Here is a 24,534-nt window from a genome sequence, read left to right as displayed (position 1 = left end):
TATCTCGGGAAGGCTTTCAACATACAGAGACTGTCATTACAAGAGACCAATCCTCATTACGAGATCAGCATCTGTAAGTTTTCCATGTAACTGTTTAAACTTTATCTCTTGTACGATTACCAGCTTAGTATATAACTTAAGTCTCGATTATTGTATACCTAGAGATCATCTTGATCAGTTCCTACACACAGTCAGTGTATATAAGCACAATTTCAGAAAGTGTCTCCATTGAGGATGAGTTGTACAGTACACTACAAGTGTTCCAAATAGTCATCCATTAATTAAGGGTGGGCGATGATACCAGTATACCGAAACTGAAAGTGTTCCACATTGAGTTGTGGTACCTGCTGGCAACACAGTTTCAGCACCAGACAGATTCAAAGTCGACACCCATGACAACACTACTGTCATGTGTTGGTTACAAGCTGCTGTTCCCAGTTGTCGATAAAAAACCATGTTTTGATAAAATGCAGAAAATTTGAATGGAAGTGAAGTATCTCAAAGACGCTTTTGACATACAAAGACCTTCATTACAAAAGAACCATCCTCACTAAAATGATACTTTTCTTAGTTGTTGATCAAACCACATTTTGATGAAATGCAGAAAAATTGAATGACAGTGAAAAATTTCTGAGACGCTTTCCTGAAACAAGACTTTCATTACAAGAGAACCATCCTCAGTACGTCCAAAATATTTTGAAATAACGAAATCAGCATTTGTACATTTCTATGTAACTGTTTACTTCTCATACATGTACATGACATGTCTTGGTATCTAGGATTCTTGTATACTCTGACCTCTCTTAATTAAGTATAAAGAATTATCCCAATAAGTTTCTACCCACACTGAGTATATGAGATGCACATTCCAGAAAATGTCCAATTTCTGAGATTTTCATCCATTGAGGGTCGGTTGTACAGTTACACCTACACCGTAAGCATCCGACATTGGGGGCTCATGGCGTTTATCTTACCTACTTCAATATTCCTAAACTTTGTTATCTCACATATCAGAGAAAGTGTGGCTTTAGCACATACTTCATAACTGCTCGTTGTCTGTAGATCTGAGCGCCGGGAAATCACGCAGTAACGCCTCGTGCCCCTGGGGCCCAAAATCTTAATCCCCGGATGCTTGCACGTGTGTATGAGGAAGTGGCTGGTAGTTTGCGCGTACAGTACTGTACATGTATATCAGGGAGTAGAGCCGTCTGTATAGCTCTGTCAGAGAGCACACCGCTCCCTCCCTATGTAGGGATGCGAAGAATCTACAAACGCATACATGCACAGCAAGCCAGATCTGTCAGATCTCAGAGACACCTAGTGCTCGACTTCATTGGTTCTTAATGATAGCCAGACACCGGCGCTTTATTCTCGGATCTTGTTCGTCAGGGTCCTATTTAGATAATGTTTTAATGAACATGAAATCATAATTTGATGTTGTATAATACACTACTTTACAAAACAACAATATCTTAGGACACTAATTATTAATAATTTGGGTAAAGTTTTATTAACTAAATCTTGTATTGTTGCCTAGTTGTTGTTTCCATATTCTTCATATGGCATTGTTTGTGTTTGCTAGGATGCGATTGCACATGTGTTACGTTCATTTCATGTGTTTGCATCTAAGCTATATAATATTGTTGATTAAGGCGCAAAGTAGCTCATTGTAGGACTCATATTTTGTTTTACTTTACGTGCATTCAGGTTTGCAGTGCCAGTCAAGTTCTTCTAACTAAGGCAACAGAAGCGGCAAGAAGCAGAAAGCATCCTGAAGGGTATTTGTCAGACTGTTTCTTTAATATAATTACTTCTCACAACAAGTGCAGGTGTTGATGTCACATATAAAATGATAGAAACTAGAAGTATGAGTTCTATCTACACTGTAGCTTAATGCGTGTATAGCATATTTTGAGATAGATCTGAGATGCTGCTTTCAGATGCCAAAGACCAAGAAGCAGTCAATATTTTGCAACAATATCAACGAGCCTTTTCTTATCAGCAAGGTACTGTATGCACAAATTTTATTGTCCATGCACAAGCTTACATTTATATTTAGAGTTATTTTCAGTTATTCTTGCAAGAATTTTTATAGAAACTACTGCTGTAGTGACTTCCTTATAGTCAACGAGCAGACAATTTGAATCAGACAATTTAAATCCAGGTTGCATTAAGAGCACATCAGACAGTCGTTTCCATCAGTAGTGTATGTTTCTAGTTTAAGTAAACAGATTGTGAGGGGTGACACTAAATATTTATACTCATGTGATGGTGGGTTTGTGTGTTGAAAGTTTATCTATCCACATCCTAGGTTTTACGCAGTCTTATACTGGCATCTGTCTATCTGGATCATTTGCTTGTTGGGTATTTTAGTTATCTTAAAGTTGACCATCATGCAAAGTGCATTACAAGTTGATGATTTACAGAGTTAGTCTCGCGTAGCCAGACCCTTTTCCCACGTCATACTTGAGAAAACAATTGAGCCATTCAAGCGAAGAAATCTTCTTTACAAGCAGCAATTGGCTGATCAGGAAGCTGTAACTCATGTTGCTATGAGAATGAATGCAAAGTGGGAGAAGTAAAGAGATTATATGATCACTGCAGTCATGCAACATCATGATGAAGACAACAAACAATTGCAAACAGCAGTTCATAAGCAGGCACATTTACAAGACAAAGTGACGCTCGTAGGGATGACATGGATGTGAACTAGAAAAAGATAATTGTGATGTATTTGTTTCTCTCAATTCATGCAACTTTATTGGTTGTTATCAACAAAATAAATAATGTTGCATGTGTGTACTAGTCTGCTGTGCAATGAGTGAACTTGATGAATAGCGTAGCAGTTAGTCTGTGACAGTGTTTGCAGTTTCTGTTGATGTGAACTGAAAGTAAAACAGTTGACTGTAAAGGAGCTTCTTTATAGCCATTTAAATGTTGTTTGTCAGATTTGCATCTCAAAGAGCAGCTGAGTGTCAGTTAGTCTCGCGTAGCCAGACCCTTCCACGCCGCGTCATACTTTCTCGCCCAGAAGTACGACGCAGCAGGAAAGGTCTGGCTACACGAGACTAAGTGTCAGTCTATTAATCTGATAAAACTTGCCTACTTATTCACCTTGAACGTTTGTATGTTTGTAAATACATCCTGATGGAGATAGACACACAATCTGTAAATACAAAATTGTTGAGAAATTGATGGTACTACTGTACCATGAGTTTGTAGTCCATCCATGTCTCTGTCAATGTGTTTGTCTGTGTATATGTCCAATAATAAAGAAGTACCCCAATCAGTAATGATTGTTAATCAGACTCAATGGCAGCATGCATTTAAGGAGTACAACTTGCTTGTACTGCACCTGATTCGATCACCAGAACTACCAATACAACTGTACATGTCGAGAGTTACATCTATTTGAGCTAACATGACAGGAACATACAATCCCATGCTGTCAAGAGCAAAGCAGTATCACTGCAGCAACTGAAATACAAATGTTGATATCCAATTGCCTCACTTGGCAGTGTAAGTGGACGATGAGACAAAACCATCGGGCTAATCATAGGTTTTCAAAGCAGCTCATGGTGTGAGCACCAAAGTAATCTTTCTGTGCCTGGATGTGATTAGCTGGCAAGCTGCCTGCATAGCCTAAAGCCTTTCCAGTCACTTCTTATTCTTTGCCTTTTCTTGTTCTGCTGCAGCAGAGCCTGCATTGGACAAGCTCTTTGTAATACACTTTAGCACATGGATCAGCAATTGTGATGTCTAACAGTAACTTCTTTCCATCAACATAAGCATAAACTGCTGTAACTCGTCTTTGTTTTACCTTCAAACTGATCATTAAGCTCTCTACGGCATCGATTGCAGCATATTCTAATGTTGCAATGCTGTAGCATGGCAAGTAAAAGTCAGGTGGGTAACATGCTCTACTGGAACAATTACATGACAGTGTACCCACCCTATGGTCATGTATAAAACAAAACTCAGTTAATAGAGAAGCACATTACAGTGCTAAACCCTCGGCCGGTGTATGTAATCATATCTCGTCACGTGATAATGTTTGCATACTGATGTTTTAGCCCAAAATACTCGTCTCAGCTAAGGTTTCCAATGCATTCATTTAGGTACACAAAATGCAAAGCGTCTCCAGACTTGCATACTTACAGGTCAGTCGCTTCGTCCGACAAACAGAAGCGCTGTCATGGACAATGCATGTTCCCCTTCGCAAATTCCTGTGGAGCACCACATTTCTGTTGAAGACGACACTAAAATGACTAAGGCATCCCTTATGTAAAGCAAAGAACTAACACCATCTACAAGATGGATGAATCTTCGTTAGCAGCTACCAAACAGAGGTGGAGCCTTATGATGACATCAAATTCTTCTATTGGTCGGAATGACACCACTTCTCGTCTATTGGTCGGAACAGCTTCATTTGGATCTGCGCTAATTGAGTATAAATACCGTCGCATGTCGGATGACTACTATACCTTAGCCCGGATATCTGGGCCTTGGGTACTGAGATAAAGTGGTTTGTTTCTAGAGCACATACTTGGACAGAAGTCCATTATTTGGAGGAAGATACATACTGGCACAGAAGCCTGACTTGTAGCTTAATGCCCATAACGGTTCAATTCACTTCTACGAATGCGCATCCACGAGTATGTTCAGCCAATCACCTGTACTTCATGCCTTGCAGACGCTCTGTTAGCAACTAGCCTTGCTATTCCTCTTGTTTTCTTGCAATATATCCATTATACAGACTGACACAACAGCAGGTAGTTAATTGAGATCTATTATCATAAAACTGTTGTTTTTGTGTTGTTGCCAAACCCAACAGGAGTAAATGCATACAACATGCAGTGGCCTTCGCCTTTATAAAGGGTAGGTTGTAGACAAGCATGCCTCAAACTGAAACTTGTTTTGAATAGAAGTCTACCCATAGATGCAGCTTCAACAATATACCAAGCTGTGAGTTCTATACAATAATAGTTTGTATTGAGTGCCTGGTAACTAATGCTTTAGTACCAATTAAGAGGTATGCAAGTCAAAAATTGATAATTAACATTCATTATCAAAATCAAAATAGTACTGTACCCTACTCTACTTTCATGGACCATTGCTGGTGTTGATTTCCAATAGTGCACCGTTGCTGTTGCTTGTGCTCTTCCTTGAAAGCCATTCTTGTGTCTTTTTTATTGATGCGCTTAGCCTATATATAAACCAGTCATATGATTGTATTATACCAAAAGATATAAGCAAGTACTTTTCTGTCTTGCTTAATAGCAGTTTTTCTCTGTTTACGCTCTTCTGCACTCTCTCCCTTCTGCTTTGTTGTGTCAACTGATACTTGTTTAGCATCATCTGGAGAAGAATTCACTATTACCTTTGTAAATGTATCCTTATTGCAGATCTTTTTCAATCGCGTTTTCTGACACAAACGGAATAATACATTTGCTTCATGATTCCATTCTCCCTTGTTACCTTTGTTGGTTCCACAATTCTTGTAGGATGATTATAAAGAGATGAGTACGTACCTACACCACAACATCGGGTCAACAAACACGCTAAAGCATTAATTCAGTTTCAAAACACTTGTTAAAGTTAGCAAGCAGCTCCCAACTCTACAACAAAGCACAAAGAATATTTTTACATCTCTAATGCAGTTTCTTACTGAGTATTGATTCACAGTCCCATTTGTCTTTTGTATTACAAATATCAACTTGAATAACCCTCTCATCATCACTAGCCCCATCGTCAGAACTATACACGTTTCTATGTCCAACCACAGATCCTGCAACTGCACCAGCAGCTTCCTGTAAGCTATAACATCAGTGTACAACTCAAATCAACATTTGATTGTACGCAGAGTGTCATTGCACTGTACATTTCTCGACATTGCTGCTGCTGTAAGAACTGATCCATCGCTTGTGATACAATTACATTCTCTGTGGTTCTAGTGCCTTCGACTTCAGTAGCATCCAATGATCCAATCTCGTCATCATCATATTCTTCCATCAACTACAAATACAATCGTAAGTACATCAATACCCTCCACAGAATTGGTACTGTAAAATACTCCAACAATTTCTCCAAGATGGGAATTATAAAGATCCGGAAATGTTAACACACTCAAACAGAGATGACATACATACCAATGCAGTGTCTTTGAACAAATGCTTTCAATGTGTTTAAAACCTCAAGTTTAAACAAACTGGTAACTTCATGCCATGGTGTTGGGAACTAAATTGGTTAACAGAACAACAGTAGAGTTCAAACATCAACAAATTTATGCAATTAAAAATACAGATTATAATTATACTAAAACCAAAGCAAAATGAGTTCCCAAACATCACTACCATGTTCATTTGGCACTCAAAACAGTGTTTACAATGGCATATAAGGCTTAGTGGTTAGCGACAATGGCTACCACTCCATGGTTTGGGGGTTCAAACCCCAGAGACAACAGTAAATTATGAAACTTGTCTGTCTTTCTTTCTCATGTTTCTCTAGCTTTATCCATGAGACTATGACTCGTTTCAGTCGTTAGGGAGTTTCTGTGGTCTGGCAAACGGTCCGCTGACGATGACATTCAGCGCTTTCCTGGTGGTCATTGATATCCACTAGGCGTGCTGTTCACAAGTTTGCAGTCACTGTAATGCCTGCAATCTATGTCGAATTGGCTAGTCATTGATTGCCATGTGAACTACACAGAAACATGTACCCTACTGGCTCACCTGCCTGGTTGGTGGGCACCCAGATGGGGGTAAAGACCCCACTTGCCCATAATGGAGGGCACAACGACACACATATGTATCATTTGTGTTGGAAGAACACCTCTACAATACAAATATGGACGTTTTCGCTGAATTAAGCAGTTCATATGGATTTAAACATGTGTTAACCACCGTGAGTGCTATCTTTGTGTAGTAGGGTTTGATTGCACTTTGTTTCTTTACTGTTCACCTGACAGCTCACATACACCAATCCAACTACTTTTTCAGAAGTTGAATAGACACCTCTTACATTAAACATCAAAATCACACAAGTGTACGACAAATTTCCTAAATGATGCATCTGACTCATGATCAAACTTTGCAGCTACATTTAATGCTTACTTGAATTCATCCAGCATTAGTTAAAGAGATTTGCTAAAAGTCACAATATTTATGATAGAGCATCCTCCATAAAAGACTTAAAGTGCGGCTATGTATGCATCATGTATCTACGCATATAACACTGGAACAATGTAGAATATGTAGCAAATCATCCAATCATAATGTAGGATTTACACTCCAGTGTTGTCATCACATGAGTTACAATAAGACTCATGTCCTGTCAGAAGTCAAGAATAGCCTACAACTTCATGCTGTGAAACCAGGTTGCCCTAGTAGAATAGATCTACTAAATACTATCATTATGCAGTGTCAATTTTGCCTATTCCAGCATTTGCTAAGAGTAGTGAGAAAGAGGTAAGCAGATCCACCTTCAAGACAGATCAGATAATGAATATATAAATCTAACTACGTCCTGTCATAACAATAGTAGCTGTGCAGTGTGCTGCATAGCCACAAATACTCATAGGTCTTGAAGCAACAAAGCACACATACTAATACTGCCTGGCTGTGTAACATTCTCTTTTTAAATGTAGAAACCCTGACAGAATACAATTGCAGAGTCTCCAGTTGCTGACCAGTTTGCAAAACTCATCTTTTGACAGGATGCCAAACTACAAGGGAACTGGAAACCACACAATCATTTCCAAAAAAATATCATTGACCGGTGAAAATAATATAGCTATAAATGGAAGTGTCTGGAAATGTCCATTGTCTGACTGCTCTTCACTACTGCAGTAGTATAATGTACATATATAGTCTGTAGACTAGTCAATACTTATCTATGTATGGTTGGATCGCCATTGGTACTGTAGTTTTTACTATCTGTATCTATAACCAATTTCAAAATGTGGCACACACACACACACACACACACATACATGCACACACACACACAGGCAATGCTCTGACTTACATATAGAAGCTTACCACTTCAAATCTTTCATCCAACATTGACAGGCCTATCCACCAGATGTACAGCATGTGTTATTACATCAGTAAAGTTAGTAAATCAAAAATTACCTTCATTTCTCTTCAGCACACTAGATGTGAGAGAATACTCTGTAAATCGTGACTTTCCACCATCAATACTTTGGTCTCCAAAGCTACCAAAGTCTTCTGCCACATCAGTTTTACATTCATCATCACTGCTATCAGTATCTTCATCTGATTCACTGATATCGGCTTTGTAGACTTTACTGTCACTACAATTAAAACCAAATACGCTGTATTATAAAGTGTTACCACTAAAGCCAACCAGCCATGCCTTCACTAATAGCCCATCTATGATGCCTAATACATCACCAGTGCTAAGCTAAGTGTGCCCTTGAGACACTACAACTACCAGTAAATGAAGCTGTGGTTACACCGTCGCTTCAGAGCTACAAGCATGTGCGCGTGTGTGTGTGTGTGTGTGTGTGTGTGTGCGTGTGTGTGTGGTGTGTGTGTGTGTGTGTGTGTGTGTGTGTGTGTGTGTGTGTGTGTGTGTGTGTGTGTGTGTATTATTGTGAATATCAATGTAAATTATATTACTTTTTGTTTATTTATTGTCATCTTGTTACTAAGTATAATTCTTTGAAAACTCAGGGATGCGTCAATGTGATTAAAAATAATTAACTAAATATCATCATGTCCCACACTACACTTTGAATTCAGTACATGCACATGCGTGACTGCTGCGTCTCTTGCACGGAGTTGGCTTGTTATCCACGTTATTTCTCAATTCTGCATGTAGCGCTCTTGCTTGTATCACTTGAGATGGACACGATTATCATACTTTCGCTAGCCGTTGCTATCATCTTTTGTTCCGTTAATTAAAATTAATTCGTCGTAGCTAGAGATCGATGTACATGCACGGGAAATACTGTGAAGCGACATGTATGTGTATATAGCGACCGGATCCAGAAGAAAGCATGCAGTGCAACGTTTTTCCTACAAATCCTTCTTGCAAGACGATGTCCATCGTTCATCATCAGTCCTGCTTACACCTGTAAATATGTTCTTGAACGGAGCGGGCTCGTTTTCCACGTTATTTCTTTTTGTAGCGCTCGATCTTGCATCACTTGCAGTTAACTACTGAGGTGGACGAGATTATCATGCTTTCGTTGAGCCGTACATTGCTAGCATCCTTCCTTCCGATGATAATTCGTCGTAGATAGATAGATAAAGATTGATCTCATACGTCTCCTAGAAATACTGTGAAGCGACATATATTGACCGGATCCAGAAGAAAGCAGCGTAGCGTTTTCTACGAATCATTCTTGCAAGACGCTGCCGATCGTTCATCATCAGTACTACTTACAGCTAAAACATATTGCTCTCTTGAAGATCGCGGATGACATGTTGGTCGTGCGCAACGGTACACATGCAGGTCCCATGAGACCTTCGCTTGGCTTCTTGAAGAACGATGAATTCGTTTGTTTTGCAACTCTTCTGTAAAAATTAATAGACGAGTACAACTCTAGCCTGAACTTTACTCTGCGCTTCTCAGTTTGACGGTTTGGTTAATTACCGTTTTTGGTATGGATATGACATCTCGGCTTTTCTGTCATAATGTGCGGGATTGTTACATCACCCATTTGTTGGTGTCCCAAATGACTGCTGATTGGCTCAACAAATTCCTGAGAGTGATGCACGCCAGATGCGATTGTTGCGTCACCTACATTTCGCGTCCCAAAACGATTGCTGATTGGCTCGACAAACTCCCTGAGCGTGACACGCGCTTACAAACAAACATAGTTACAAACAAACATAGGTAGGTACATAGCGACATACTGACAGACAGACCGGAAGTCAATTCAGCCTGTTTAGAGTGAGCTTCTCGCGAAGCAGTCCACCACTTATTGTGGTGTCCTTCTGTTACGCTCATAGCTTAACTAAAGATTTTCTGGAATATTCATCATTTTCTAAAATAATTGAGCAACATTATTCTTCAGGATCTTGTTACCCAATTGTTCAACCGTTGACTTATCAATTGAGTATGTATTTATCAAGCTGTAATTTGATGCATATCATCCAGGGCCATTAATGCAGAGTAGGTCAGGTGGGCCATAGACTACCCAACTTTTAAAAATGGGACTCCGGCCTATGGTGTTTTGGCAAGAACTTCCGGAAATATTGGTTCAAGTGATTAAATACATTAGCTATTTTTACGATTACTGTAAATGGGACTTGCCCAGGCAAGACCTGGCCCACCCAACATCTGGAGTGCTCCGCTCGCCCTACCATTATAAAATTTTCTAAAAATTCTCTACATTTTTATGTAACTACAGTCACTTCTGCATACACATATATTCTTCAGTATGATTTTTATCAAAAAATTGCAGAAAATTTAAAGTAAAGTGCAACCGTCAATACACAAGTATTCTTTACTGACTTCAGTTAATTGCAATGACCATGATTGAAACCTCATTTGGTTTGCTATGGCCACAACAGTAATCAAAAGTGCCAGTTGTGTTCACAAGTGTTTATAACTCTTTATAACTCTTAATAAACAAAAAATAACAAATGCAGAAATTAATGCACAAGAACTTATAGAAGAAAATGGTAATTACTGGTAGTTTGGGATTCAAGAGTAATAATCACTGCTATTTCTGGCAAATGCAAGTAGTAGACAGTATCTTTCAATAGCCACTCAGTCATTGACATTTCAAATGTCTCATATTGTGTCTTTCTGCGTAAACTAAGCTCTCTTGTAGACATAAGACTATAACCATGCAAATGCTTCCATTTACCCCATTTAACGTGCATCAATCATTTGTCACACAAGCAGCATTACCAGCAAGAAAACCAATCATAATTTAGCACTGACATAACCTGGATTCGAGAAATAATGCCAGACGCCTTTGCTTTTCTTCTTTCTCAACATCATAAACATCAACATCACCCTCTTCTGCATTAGCCTAAAAATCACAAACAAAACATTGCCAAATGTCATACCATTCAGCAATTATAAAATACTCCATTTACACAGTGAACCCCGTTCACACTACCTGAGCTGTCTCAAAACAGACCTCAACCACCAATTTAAGCTTATTCCAGATTACAACATATCTATTACAACCTATGCCACAGTTGAAACAGTAAAGTAAGGTGCAATCTAGAAAAACTAGAGTTCTGAAGCTCATATTTTGCCTATAGACACATCGTTTATAAAGGATTCTCTTCTCACATAACCACCAACAAAAGCAAAGTCATGTAGGTTAATTGAAGCAAACTCCACATCGGGCATAAAGATCTCTTTACTATGATATTTGTCACCAATTGTTTGAGTCAAGTAATTGGTTCTTATAATTAAGCTATTATACTTATTTGAGCCTTTTGCATGCTTTATTTATCATTTATTCACTACTTCACACTTGCACCGAAAACAGAGTTTAATTAGCTAATGGCTGCACAAAGCGAGTAATGTAAGAGAATTACTCCTAAAACCAAAGAAACTAGACTTGTGCCCAGTCCTCCTTCGCGCTGAGTTGCTTCACCACATGCGCTGTCATGTGTGGATAGCACCATGTGGTTTCAGTGTTGCTGGCTTCCCCAAGTTCAAAGAAGCTAACCCAGCATGAAAAAGGACTATGCACAAGTCTACAATGAAACATGAAACAAGATATTAGAGACTACGTTTGGCAACAATGGAATCAATACTTGCGAGTATGGAATTTCAAAAATCAGATGTCTGTTCACTATGCATTGAAAGAGAACACAAACTATAACTACATTCATACTGCATAAAAAACAAAGAGTAAAACAACAAACTGTCAATGAACTGCTGATACCAACTTTCTGTGCACGTATTTTAGCCCTCCAGTATACAGCCTACATCTCAAATGTTTACTACACCGGTTAATGTCCGCACGCCATTACTCCATGTAAACTCTACAATTGGCTGCATGCGTAATAAAATCTACTTCAGGGGAAACTGACCGATGAATTCTACTAAAGTAGAATTAATTTCTACTTCAGTGGAAAAAAGTGGAAATGATTGCTACTTAAAGGTACAATCCAGAAAATGCACAGCATCTAGTGGGCGGCGTAGTGCACAACCGAAATAGCGAGATCTGGTGATTGATGGCATTTGCAAAAGTGATCCTGCGTAAGGATGAGTGCCTTGTAAACCATTAGATGATTGACAACAGCGTCTATTGCCAAAGAATCTCTCAAAACACACATTCTCTCGAATGTTGCCAGACGAAGATAAATCGCACAAAAGGTCAGTCTCTAGACGGTCTGAAAGTATAACGGAAACAACAGAAAGACCATGATAGCATCAGTAAGGCTCACGTGATCTGTTTGCGAGCCAAAAAAAGTCATGCATGGCGGATAAAATTCTTGAAATGGCCCCATCAGTTCTTAATGTACATCTGTCTGGTTTGCTCTGAGATAGCACCCAGATACCCACCTTGGTCAGTATGGATTTCTCATTAGCCAGCGAAAGCGGAGCCAGTAGCCTAGCCTGCATCTCAGGAGTGTAACTTTAAGTGGAAAACCCCAAAACAACATATTTTAATTAACACCACTGCTGTGAAGTCTTCCCAATTACTGTGGGTGAATGTGGTCTGTCAGGTGACAATGTATTGCTGAGCCTGCAGTGAGTCACCTAGATTCAATGAAAAGGAGAATTCTTTCCTCTGCACATAGCCTTCTATTTAGAAAGACACTCAGTGAAAGTTTAGTTATCATTATTAACCCTAAGCGTAGCGAGGGTTATAGTAGTCGTCTTACCGGAAGTGACAAATGACCGACTCGACAGAAATACCGACTCAACAGAAACAACAATGTAAACAATTTTGGAATGTATGTATGGCGTGCGTTCACTGTTATCACTTGTGTAATCTCAACATATGGTTGTTGCTTGTCCACTAGTCTAGGCGGAGTCACGCAGGACGTTCCAATTTTGATTACTGATCATGACTTTCGAGTGTACCTTCAAGGTCATAGCAAACGGAGAGTAAGTGAACCTGTGACAAAGTGCCGCACCAAAGTGATTTACCGTTTGATGATAAGACTGCCTTGCCTGTCCTGTCTCAACCACCTGTATAAACAAGTATTGGGATGCTTGGGTCTAGTGTGACTCAGCCATCTGTATAAACTGTACAAAACAAGTGTGTTGGGATGCTTATGTTTAAAAACAGTAGTGACCTGCACGTGGTGTTACTTTGTGCATGCTTGCAAGTAGGTGCTTGCCAGTACGTGTGCAGCAACTGTTTGGTATTGTTAACCCTAGGTATTGTTAACCCTAGGCATTGTTGCAATTGGAGTACGTACATGTGCCTTGTTGTTGAGGCTAAAATCAATCGTTGGGCGTTCTAGAAACTCAAGCATAGGTAAGTTTCATGCTTTGCAGTGCGCTTGGAAGCACACTGCTAATTCTACTATACAACCAAAGTACCCAAAACTAAAAAGGGGTCAATTTCTCAGCACCTAAGATTCAGCACTGTAGCGTTCCCTTTCAATATTCCATGCTATAGGCTCATAAGACATAGCATCGACAGCAGTAGAACAACGACTCTGACTTTGCAGCCTAGAATAATAATAATGTTCACTAGTTATTTCATTCCCAGACTTCCGAAAATCAGGACATGTGGTGGCATTTATCCTTTGCGCCACAACTAGATGACGGCTGAGTGGAAAACGCAGATCCAGTGATCCACGCGATTCCACGTCCACTAGATATTTGGGCATGTCAAATAGACTGCAGCGATTGGTCTAATTTCCTTTCGTTAAAACAACCTACTAAGATGGGAAATCTACATGAACTGCACCCTACTTGTAGCCGCTAAGTGGACGACACCTTGTGATGGCTGAGGTACAAGGTCAAATTCAAATGACTGCATGATTCTTGTGTTAATCAGTAACTGTTCTGATTGAAATCTGTCATGTGACGCCTTCGATATTTCGAGAATATATTACAAGCTCCAATGCCTGGCTTTGCCCGGGGGACAACACATGCCAGGTGCTTCTCCTTTCCACTTCATAGCACCGCAGTTGACACACACGTTTGTCATAGAGCCAATACAACACGGAAGTGGAGGAGAGACAGGTCGCCTTTATAGGTAGAGATTATAGCAGAAAGTATCTAAAAATGCGTTTGATGGTATCATAGGTGATGTTGGCCATGAATGATTGCAGTGAACAAAAATGTTGCTTATACACTTACAATCGTATAGCACTCCCGGATATTGGGCTGTCCCGTTGAATGAAATGAAGTCACGTGCAGTTAGACGAATCGTATAACACTCCCGGATATTGCCCTGTCCGAAATGAAGTCGCGTGCAGTTAGACGAATCCATCAGAGCAGAACTGGAAGTCACATGCAGTACTCACCCGAATAATCCGTTCCCCATATCTAACAAAGTCACGACTCGTACCGACTCTCGTCATTTCGACAGTCCCGCTGAATGTTGTCTCTTCAAAGACGTTGCTGGCGTTTCGGGGAACAGGTGCATCAAACACGGCAGCTCTTCGACCCTCGTAGACTGGCAAACGACTGTGGACATATTTTTTGAAGACCCAGGTATCAGCAAAAATATCTTCCGTTTCCCAGCGTCGCCCACAATAAATGACACGCTCGGCGGGTACTGTCCGACGTCAGGAATGAGCAGTCTAAATTCAGTGGAGATACGATGCGCAGTTCCGGAGATATTCGCGCGCGAGCGGAAGCGAGTGCGATCGGCGGGAAATCGCATCGTCGTGGGAGAAGTCAGGAAGACGACCACAGTCTCACTTTCGACCCGAATGAATTTGGCGTTCGCGAGCCAAATTGGGCCAAGATCGGGCTCACTGTTTTTGAGAAACGTTCCAACAGACGGACACACAGACAGACATTAAATATATGTATTGACAGACAGACAGACAGACAGACACCTCTGCTTTATATATATAGATATTCAATATATTCGAGTACACATAAACACAGATACAAGTAACAAATTGCACATGCGTCTACAGAGCTTCTGAAGACGTTTCTGCTTGCAGATCAATTTTCTCACGTTCTATAGCCATCTAGTGCCTATACTGCACCCTCACTCTGTCGCAGCAACAAACAGAGAAAGCTGTGGAAGGAAACGTCGTGTGTACTAAGTAGATAGACTTCCTATATCTAGGGTCATGGTGTAACTCTAGGCACATGGTAGGGCGTTCCCACAGTTGTAAGACACATAAAAAATTGACAGACGGTGACCATAGCTAACTCCTCATCGCCACGCTGAGGATTAATTAAGTATCCAGGAACGCTGAAGCGGGGCGAGACTGTACACCGTTTAGGAAGACCGGTTTGTGAGTTGGAATGCTGATAGAAAGAATGAAGCAACTAGTAATAGCTAGCTGCTACAACAATAATGTATGATGCTAATAAGCTCAGGTGCAAGTCTAACTAAGCGTAAAATAAACAAAAGATAATCGCAGCAGAAAGCAAAAGATGATAACAGCGAGGTAGTCTAGATCCGAGATGCCCAAATATATATATATATATATATATATATATATATATATATATATATATATATATATATATATATATATATATATATATATATATTGGACGTGAAATCGCGTGGATCCATGGATCCGCATTTTGTACTCAGCCCTAGATGACTCACTGGGACTCAGAAGCCTTGCAAAATCACCTTAAATATCCCTCCTGGCACACACCCACCAGTAATTCACAACCTGTTACAATAGAAGCTCTATTGACTTCTTTGTACTGCAGTTTGCACACTGACTTTATAAATTTCCATTTATATTTTTGTAAATTTCTTCTGGGTCTTTAATCACTGATAATCTTTCCAGCTTTCCTCCGTCCTTTCCAGGCTGGAGGGTGGAAAGGATGGAAAGCCTTTCCAATCTTTCCAGAAAGAGAAAGTACCCCAATTAAGACTTTTACCTGCTTTTCTAATCTTTCCTTACCTGGAAAGTCCCAATCGAATATGCCCTCAGACAACTGAGCAGGAAATACCATTGTAATATTAAACCTGTTGGTTGTCGTGACATGCAAAAACCCTCTACATAAAATGTAGTTCAACATAAAAGGTAGTTTCACAGAAATACATTGATTGATCAATTTTTAAGTAATATTCTATCACACCAAACTGCACTGCAATAAATGACACATAGTTACATCTTCATAATGTTAGTGTACTGTACCTGTAAAACAAAGTCATCTTCTAGTAAGTCATCAGAGTTACTATCAACAACATCACAGTCCAATGCAGCCACAACATCTGGATCCCAATCAAGTTGGGGACCTACAATAACAATAACAAGCAAAACTATACTGACAACAATGTACAGCAGACAACAAACAACAAGAACATTCTAACAGTTCCTTCCAATCTGCACATAAGTTCAAGTTATCTAATACTACTAGCAGAGGGCCCGGCTTTGCCTGGGCAAATAGAGCAGGATTCACATTTAAATAACACAAATTCCTGCGTGGTTGATTTGCCCGTTCTGTATAGCAAATTGACACGAAGTGGTTGGGGCAACACAAACTGCCGGATAATTTGTTCCCAGTATATGCCTAGCTTGCAGCTATTTCGACAGCCCGTGGACATCATCACTTTGAAGGGGACAGATGTATCAAACATGCCAGCTATTTGACTCACCTGCATGGGCAAACAAAGAAACCCGTATTCTTAGAACCCGAATATGTTAAAAATATCTTGCTTTTATCGATGTCCCCAGTAAGAAGTGACTCATTCCATTCATACTGTCCGAGGTCACAAATAAGCATTCAAATTTGGTGGAGATCCAAGTGCCATTCTGGAGAAATTTGAACGCAAGTGGTGGCGAGTTTGATCGACAAGAAATCACGCCGTCACAAAAGAACTCTGGACGACGGCTACACCTTCACTGTCAACCTCAATCAATTCGGCGTACACTCACAGTTCGTCATGCAAAAACTTTGAAAAATAACAGCATCCTCGCTAACACGGTCAAGGTTCGTGGACTTCAAAAGGAGCCCCTTTACATCATCATCTTGTACAACCGAAATGTGTGTTTGCATTGTAGTGTGGAACCCAGTCTTCATGCATGGTTTTGTGGCAATTCACCCAGCAGTTTTGGCATGATTGATAGCACAGACAGACAGATAGATCACACTTTTATATATAGAGAGAAAGATAACATGTACTAAACAACAGAACTACAAAGTTACACATGTTACAAAATGACATTGTCAGCCAAGTCTTCACACTGACTACATTGAAAGAGTAGGAAAAAAACTAAAGTTAGCAAACATGACCTACTACGCTAAATAAACATCCTAAACATCAGGAGCTGCCACATTTCTTGGTCACGCCACCCAACAATTATAGCTGGGCTACTCAGAAGAAACTCTGGGCCTGTGCTAACAATTTCCTGGAGCCGGGCCAGGTAGCCAGGTACTTGCAGGAGCACCGGGTTGTGAACCACTGAGGTGTGAGCACCTGAAGTCTCACCTGGACTCCAGTGGCTGATGTCACATCACAGCTGATGGCTGCTTAGGGCCCCAGTCAAACACCAGGTACTCATTTATACTCCGAGAGACAGAATTGTGTGTAAGTTTCTTGCTTACGGAAATTATGCCATAGCTCGCCATGTGGCGTATGCGTAACTCTGATTGTTGGTTAGCAAGGAAGACTGATATCTGTGCACATTTCAAGGTAAGGATTGTGAGACATATGGTGTCAAGTTGTGATTTATTAACCAAAACCTAAATTAGTTGCTTCGAGAGAGTAAGACTTTGCGTACATACGGGGAATCGCCTGAACAACTCGTTGCCGATTCTCTGCTTCTGTGGCTGTCTGGACCGTAGGTTTCCTGCAGGAAGATACCAGTCCTTGCATCTTTCTTTCAACAAGTTTTAGTATTTGGTGAGAGTTCTCCTTTAATAATGATTGCACAACTTTGGTCAGTGTTCAAAACATCCCAGCAAAAAACGTTCTGTTTCGAGACTACAGGAACATTACCAGTTAATATCTACGTAGCAAAAGCCATGCTCACTGACCAATTTTCTTACAACCCTCCTATAATAAAATCCTAGAAATACCACTGGTTCAACAATCAATAATAAGTAAGCTCTAAGGCTTCCAGAATATATCACAGTTTCCTCAAATACAAGCTGGTAAACAAAGCGTTCAGCATTATACCTGAGAGAGGAGCTGCTTTATTAAGGAGGCCAACTTCTTCTTCATGTTCTGATGGCAAAGCTTCTTTGGGTAAATTCAACAAGTGTGCCTACAGCCCATAAACATAATAAACAAGCTGCCTACATTTGAATAAATCTCTAGTTATCAATGAAAGATCAATAGCAATTATTCCAATGCATAAACTATTTTACCAATAATATTGGTTACTGAGTACAGTAGCTGCTGTCTAAACATTTTGCCCTCTTAGTTAGTTTGTTGATCCATAAGCCAATAGTTAAAGTAAAAACTACTAGCCAGCAAAGTAGTAAATTAGCACACCCAGTTCCTCCCGAGCTGTGACAAATTCTTGTTGCTCCTTTACTAGTTCCAAAACTAGGTTCTTCACATTCCTTGTATTGGCATACTCATGTCAATGCATTCATCTTTAGTACACCCAAAGCAGATGAAATTTCCCAACAGGCAATGCATATTCTCCTTCACAGCTGTACATGCCATGCTTGTCTGCATCATCATATCAGCACTTTCACCTTCATCAATAGTAACTTCTTGCCTTCAAATGCCAATTTGAATTGCTGTTTAACACTACACTGCTAATGTGCTGTCTTTGCATGCAATACGATGTCTACTTTCCCATGTAAGATGCTTCCTTTAACATTGCACAGCTTTTCATAAAGGCAATCCTTCCTGCTTTGCTAAAACACAGGACACTTAATGCAGATCACAGCACATGATAGCAGTGCTCAAGGACATTGGAGCACCCATAGCAGTCAGCATTTAGAGCCAACCACCACACACAATTAACTTAATACTCATGCCTGTAAACTCTGTACTTAAATCTAATCATGTATTTACATTCCACAAATGCCCCTTAAGAGTTTCTGTAACTACATAATATGGTATCTGATCTAGCAAAGCAGTATGTTGAAGTTTCTGTTACCTCTAGAGCAAACATTCAAATGAGCACAATGAAATCAAACAAATCTATGAGCCAATTTGTGCTTAATAAGCACATCTGATGCCCATTAGGAAGGCACTTATCATAAGAACATCTTTAGTTAACAGTAATTGACTCCACACACAATCGATATCAACATCTGTCAAACACCTCTCTGCTGCCCGCCTTACAATTTCGCCTCCCTGAATACCACATTCTGATACATCCAAATAAGCTAATTCAGCCAGATCTAGCGTTTGCCAAACTACTTACAACAGTTAAAACAGGGGCAGAACAAGAGGGGCATGTATTTCATAAATGCCTAAATCTGACATTCTGTTTGTCAAGTTGTATTGTGCTTAATTAATTTACTGCCTCAAGCAGCATTACAGATAGGCACTTATTTAGACTTGTACCCAGTCCTCTCCTCGAACACACTCCATGTGTTGTAGCACGTGCTTTTGTTCTGCTCGCCTTACTCAGTACACTGCAAAACTGGCCACATGTGACTAATGATCTCAGCTTGCGATTAGTTATCAACTAGAAATTAATTATCTAAAGTTAGTTACCATGGCAATTAAACAGTCACCACTGCCATCATACTATAACCTGTCCATTGTTTTCAAACTGAATTCTACTTAATAACACATCACCTTTGAATTCACAGGAATATTGCATTCTGCCACAGGCACCAGATTAGTAGCACTACCACGTTCCTTGAGATGTTGTAGATAGTCATAGTCATCTTCAAAGAAAACACCACATTTCCTTTGTTCTTCTTTACGCTGTCGAGCCCTTTAGGTGTGCCAGATTTAATACACAAAGAATACTGAATTGTTTCTAAACTGCATACTCATCTGATGGTTGACATACAGGTACCTGGCAAATCATAGCAAAACTAAAACGTTTATATTTCACTAGCCATAAATATTAAACAGACAATCACATAGATTTCCAAGTGATCGACCTACAAACAACGGAATCAGCATAAAAGAGACAAAAACAACTAAATGTATTTGACTGATCTGAGTTGAGCAAGTATAGGAGTGTGCACCTACTGCTTAGACTTGAGGCTTAAAAACAGGCAGAGAAATAGAGTGACATACAAACAAACACGGAATGGCGGAGAGGGTCTGGCTACACGAGACTAGAGTCCCAAATCTAATCTTGGTAGTTTCCTAATCTCGGTCACTCGTTCTCTGCCAAATACAGCTGCAGCCAGACCTAGCTGCTACACTAGCAGGTCACGACAGCATCTGTCCTAACGTTGCTGCTGTAGAACTTGAAAACTGATTGCATCTATTCTCGGTCAGTGCTTGCCATCTCGTTTCTACAACTCCGTTTGAGACGCAAGTCATCTTTGTCGATAGGCTCATTATATGACTTCCTTTCATTAAATTGTTGGTTTTGTCTTGTCAACCTCTACTCTTGCAGACAACAAAGAAGACGGATGACTCGTGACACACAATCTTGGTCACTTGATCTCGAGTGATTTTCTCTCTTCACATGCAGATCTGAGGCGTTCTTTCTTGCTAATGTTATAGTCATCACTGCTGGCTACTATACCTACGGAATGATGTTAGTGCTCATCATACTGTTGCTATGGCAGAACGTGAAATCTGAGAGACAAATACTCGGACATCTGGGATCATATCTCGGTCAGTCGTGAAACAAATTGAGACGTTAGTCATGTCTATTGAAAGGTTCGCTTTGGATGTTTATAGCCGTTTTTGTCTCTTCAGTTTTTCTGTTGCAGGGTGGTGAGAAAGGAGATTGACCTACGGGACATCATCTTGGTCACAGTATGAGCACACACACTCCTTGGGTTCTACAGCTTTCAGGTAAGTGGTCTTACCTTCATTGAGCATTATACATATGGTAACAGTCGACTAAGGCTGATGGAAAATGTTTTGTAGTGAATTTGTAGAACCATAGCAGATTCTAGTAATTAGATTGTGTAGGCCAACATTAGTTGTTCTGTCTAAACTAAGTTATTGAATAAGCAAATTTTGTAAGTGATAGATCGATCATCATGGAGTTATACATTGAATCCATTCTGGCACAAGTTGAATATTACAAGATGCCTTTTCAGTATGCCAGGACTTTGCATACTTGTAAACTGTGTACGTACTACGATCTTGTTGATTGTAAGATTTTAGCTACATCAGTTATTATCAACAACATGCACTGCTTGTTTCTACACAGAAGGTTTGTTGGATATCTTCACTGGACTAACTATCATTCTCTCTCACAACTTCATAACTGTCTCAGACTCAGAACTGTGTCATGAGAAAGATAATTTTCTCTTTGGCAACATGTCACCATTTTCATAAGTTCTCAGGATATATCTAGAGCTCTCGTAAGGATACATTGTAGTCTCGCACGGCCAGCCCCTCTCCCTTTTTGACTTCCGTTGGCGGGGAGAAGGTCTGGTAAGGTTCCTTTGATGTCTTGGTTCTGCCGACCCCAGCATTCCATGAGGCATAAACACATAACAATGATCTGTTAATTGATAAACAAGCAACTATTGGGAACGCATTACTAATTAGTATCTGCATGTACAGCGAAGTTCCCCTTCTGTTTCTGCTGCAAGTGCTGCCGGACTTTGTTCTTGTTATAAGCGAGTTCATTTGCTCTCACAGGTTGCGTGGCTGCCTGCTATAAGCATGGTAAGAGAAGCGCACAAGTCGTCTTCTTGTACGACAATATTGGCAGGTGAGTTGTTCTTCGCAAAGTTGCATAGAGACTCATCTGGACGTCATGCAGCTGTAGCGTTATATCTAGCAACAGGACAAGCAGCTTCTAGCTGTTTCCACCCCTGTCATAGCACACTTCATAAGTTCATTGGCTTCTGTTCCGTCACGTTCGGAAGTTGCATGATCATGCACTTCGAATTTTCGTCGGTGAGATGTCTTGCTTGTTAGACACATGCTAGTTGTTGAATGCTGTTGGTTCCCAAAAAACAATTAACTCACCTGCCAATGTTGTCGTACAAGAAGACGAGCTCCGCACTTCTCTTACCATGCTTATAGCAGGCAGCTACAAAACCTGTGAGAGCAAATGAACTCGCTTATAACAAGAACAAAATCTGGCAGCACCTGCAGCAGAAACAGTAGCGAAACTTCGCTGTACATGCAGATCCTAATTAGTAGTGCATTCCCATCAGTTGCTCACTTATCTCAATTAACAGATCATCGTTATGTCTTTATGCCCCATGGAATGCTAGGGTTGGCAGAACCAAGACATCAAAGCAACCTTACCAGACCCTCTCCCTGCCAACGGAAGTCAAAAGAGGGAGGGGCTGACTGCACGAGACTAGTTTGTGTGCAATTCTGCTTGATAAAATCATCAATCGTCCCATCCAAGATAAAGAATCATCATATCTGCCAGTCAAGAAAGCAGAAACAGGTAGAAATACTCTCTGGTTAACTGCCAACAAAATGTGAAATTCAGAGTCATCACTTTGCACTAGATACCATGTCTGAAGTACTAAATGGATCTAGTTAGACAGATGTACACATTCGTGACAATATAACTCTAGAACAGTAGACTAAAAATCACACAATACAACCTACTCAGAAACCCGTCTTCCTCAAAATCGCATGACCGAGATTATGTCCCGTAGACCATCACCTTTCTCACCGCCCTGCAACAATAACAACTGAAGAGGCAAAACCGGCTATTCAGTGGCATAAACATCCAAAGCGACCCTTTCAATAGACATGACTAACGTCTCAATTCGTCTTGTAGAAATGCGATGAAAGTAACTGACTGAGATATGATACCGGATGTCCGAGTATTTGTCTCTCAGATTTCACGTTCTGCCGTAGCAACAGGACGGCGGTGAGCACTAACATCACCCCGTAGGTATAGTAGCCAGCGGTAATGACTATAACATTAGCAAGAAAGAACGCCTCAGATCGGCGTCTGAAGAGAGAAAATCACTCGAGATCAGGTGACCGAGATTGTGTGGCGCGAGTCATCCATCTTCTTCGTTGTCTGCGAGAGTAGAGGTTGACAAGACAAAACCAACAATTTGGTGAAGGAAGCCATATAATGAGCCTATCAATAGAGATGACTTGCGTCTCAAACGGAGTTGTAGAAACGAGATGGCAAGCGCTGACCGAGATACGATACTGTAACTCTGTGACCGAGAATAGGTGCGATCAGTTTTCAAGTTCTATAGCAGCAACGTTAGGACGGATGCTGACGTGATCTGCTCTACATAGTTGCTATCCAGTAGGACTATAAAGCTAGCGTAGCAGCTGGGGCAGCTATTTGGCAGAGAACGAGTGACCCAGACAATATTAGATCTAGGACTCTAGTCTACGCCATGCAGATGCAGACCAGCTGCTAACAACAAAGAAACATGTTTGAAACTTTAATGCCATCGTCGCTAAGGTTAGCTAGCACACATACAGACACAAGCACAAGTGCATGAGCTCGGCAGGCAAACAGCAAACTGTTTTAGGTAATTAACTCATGATCAACAACAGGCACGCAGCAGACAGCCAGTCAACCTAAATCTCACCAATTCTTTCTGGTCTGATGAAACTAAGACATGCCGTGAGCTCTCTTCATCGGCCTGCAGAGGGTCTCTTTGACTTCTGTGAACAAGTTTGAAAGAATAAGCAGCCTTCTTGTCAATAAACGGTTTTTTCTTTCTTCCCTAAACGCCCCAACCCTATTATGTGTATGGAAACAACTATGTAACTCTAAAAACTCACCATCGCTCTCCCTTCGCTTGACTATTACGCATGCGCAAGGTTATACAGATTAGTATTTCTAGCAAATTACATAGTTGTTAGTCAAGTTCACGCTAAAGTTAGGCAGAGCATGAGGGAACAACCAGGTACTAGTACCGTACCTTCCTAGCAACAAGTCTAGCGTTCTAGCTTGCCTACTACAGTTTTAGTACCTGGCAGAAAATTGTTTTGGCCAGTATCAGAAATTTTTGGAGTTTCTTTGGTTGGAATATATTACACTGCTAACTATCTAGATGTACACCTCACTCCAAACAGTAGTGAAAATTACGGAAGCCTACAGATGAGTATTTATATCAACGCACCTCTTAGCCATGCTATACATACATAGCCTCGTACCCAGGCCCTCTTGCGCGCCCGGAGAGGGCGCGCAAGAGGGCCTGGGTACGAGGCTAATACATACATAGCCTCGCAAGCCAGGCTCTTTCGCGCAGTCGCTGAGCTAACCGCGCGTGAATCACACGAGGACTGGTCGCTTTCGAGAACGTCATAGTGACGTGGACCCCCGATCCGGTTTCATAACTTGATAAAGCTAATGCTATTAGGTAAGCATGTAGGTACGAAAGTTGAGAACACGCAACATCGCTTCACGCACTTGCTTG

General features: G+C 40.5%; 1 protein-coding gene across 1 annotated transcript; it reads right to left on the bottom strand.

Annotated features, from left to right (window-relative positions):
- Positions 1-4,896: 4,896 nt before the first annotated feature.
- LOC134188983 (protein LTV1 homolog) lies at positions 4,897-23,927 on the bottom strand. The gene is made up of 14 exons (XM_062657201.1): positions 23,897-23,927; positions 23,701-23,838; positions 20,023-20,048; positions 19,823-19,964; positions 18,236-18,323; positions 16,251-16,351; positions 10,926-11,011; positions 8,133-8,314; positions 8,040-8,071; positions 5,882-6,015; positions 5,669-5,817; positions 5,479-5,531; positions 5,261-5,425; positions 4,897-5,206 (listed from the first exon to the last, which is right to left on the bottom strand). The coding sequence occupies exons 1-14, from the start codon at positions 23,897-23,899 to the stop codon at positions 5,093-5,095; spliced, it is 1,413 nt and encodes a 470-aa protein (XP_062513185.1). The 5' UTR covers positions 23,900-23,927; the 3' UTR covers positions 4,897-5,092.
- Positions 23,928-24,534: the final 607 nt, after the last annotated feature.

Source organism: Corticium candelabrum, chromosome 13 (genome assembly GCF_963422355.1).
Source record: "Corticium candelabrum chromosome 13, ooCorCand1.1, whole genome shotgun sequence".
NCBI lineage: Eukaryota > Metazoa > Porifera > Homoscleromorpha > Homosclerophorida > Plakinidae > Corticium > Corticium candelabrum.
The sequence above is the reverse complement of the archived record's forward strand: the minus strand, read 5'-3'. Positions and strand labels throughout refer to the sequence as shown.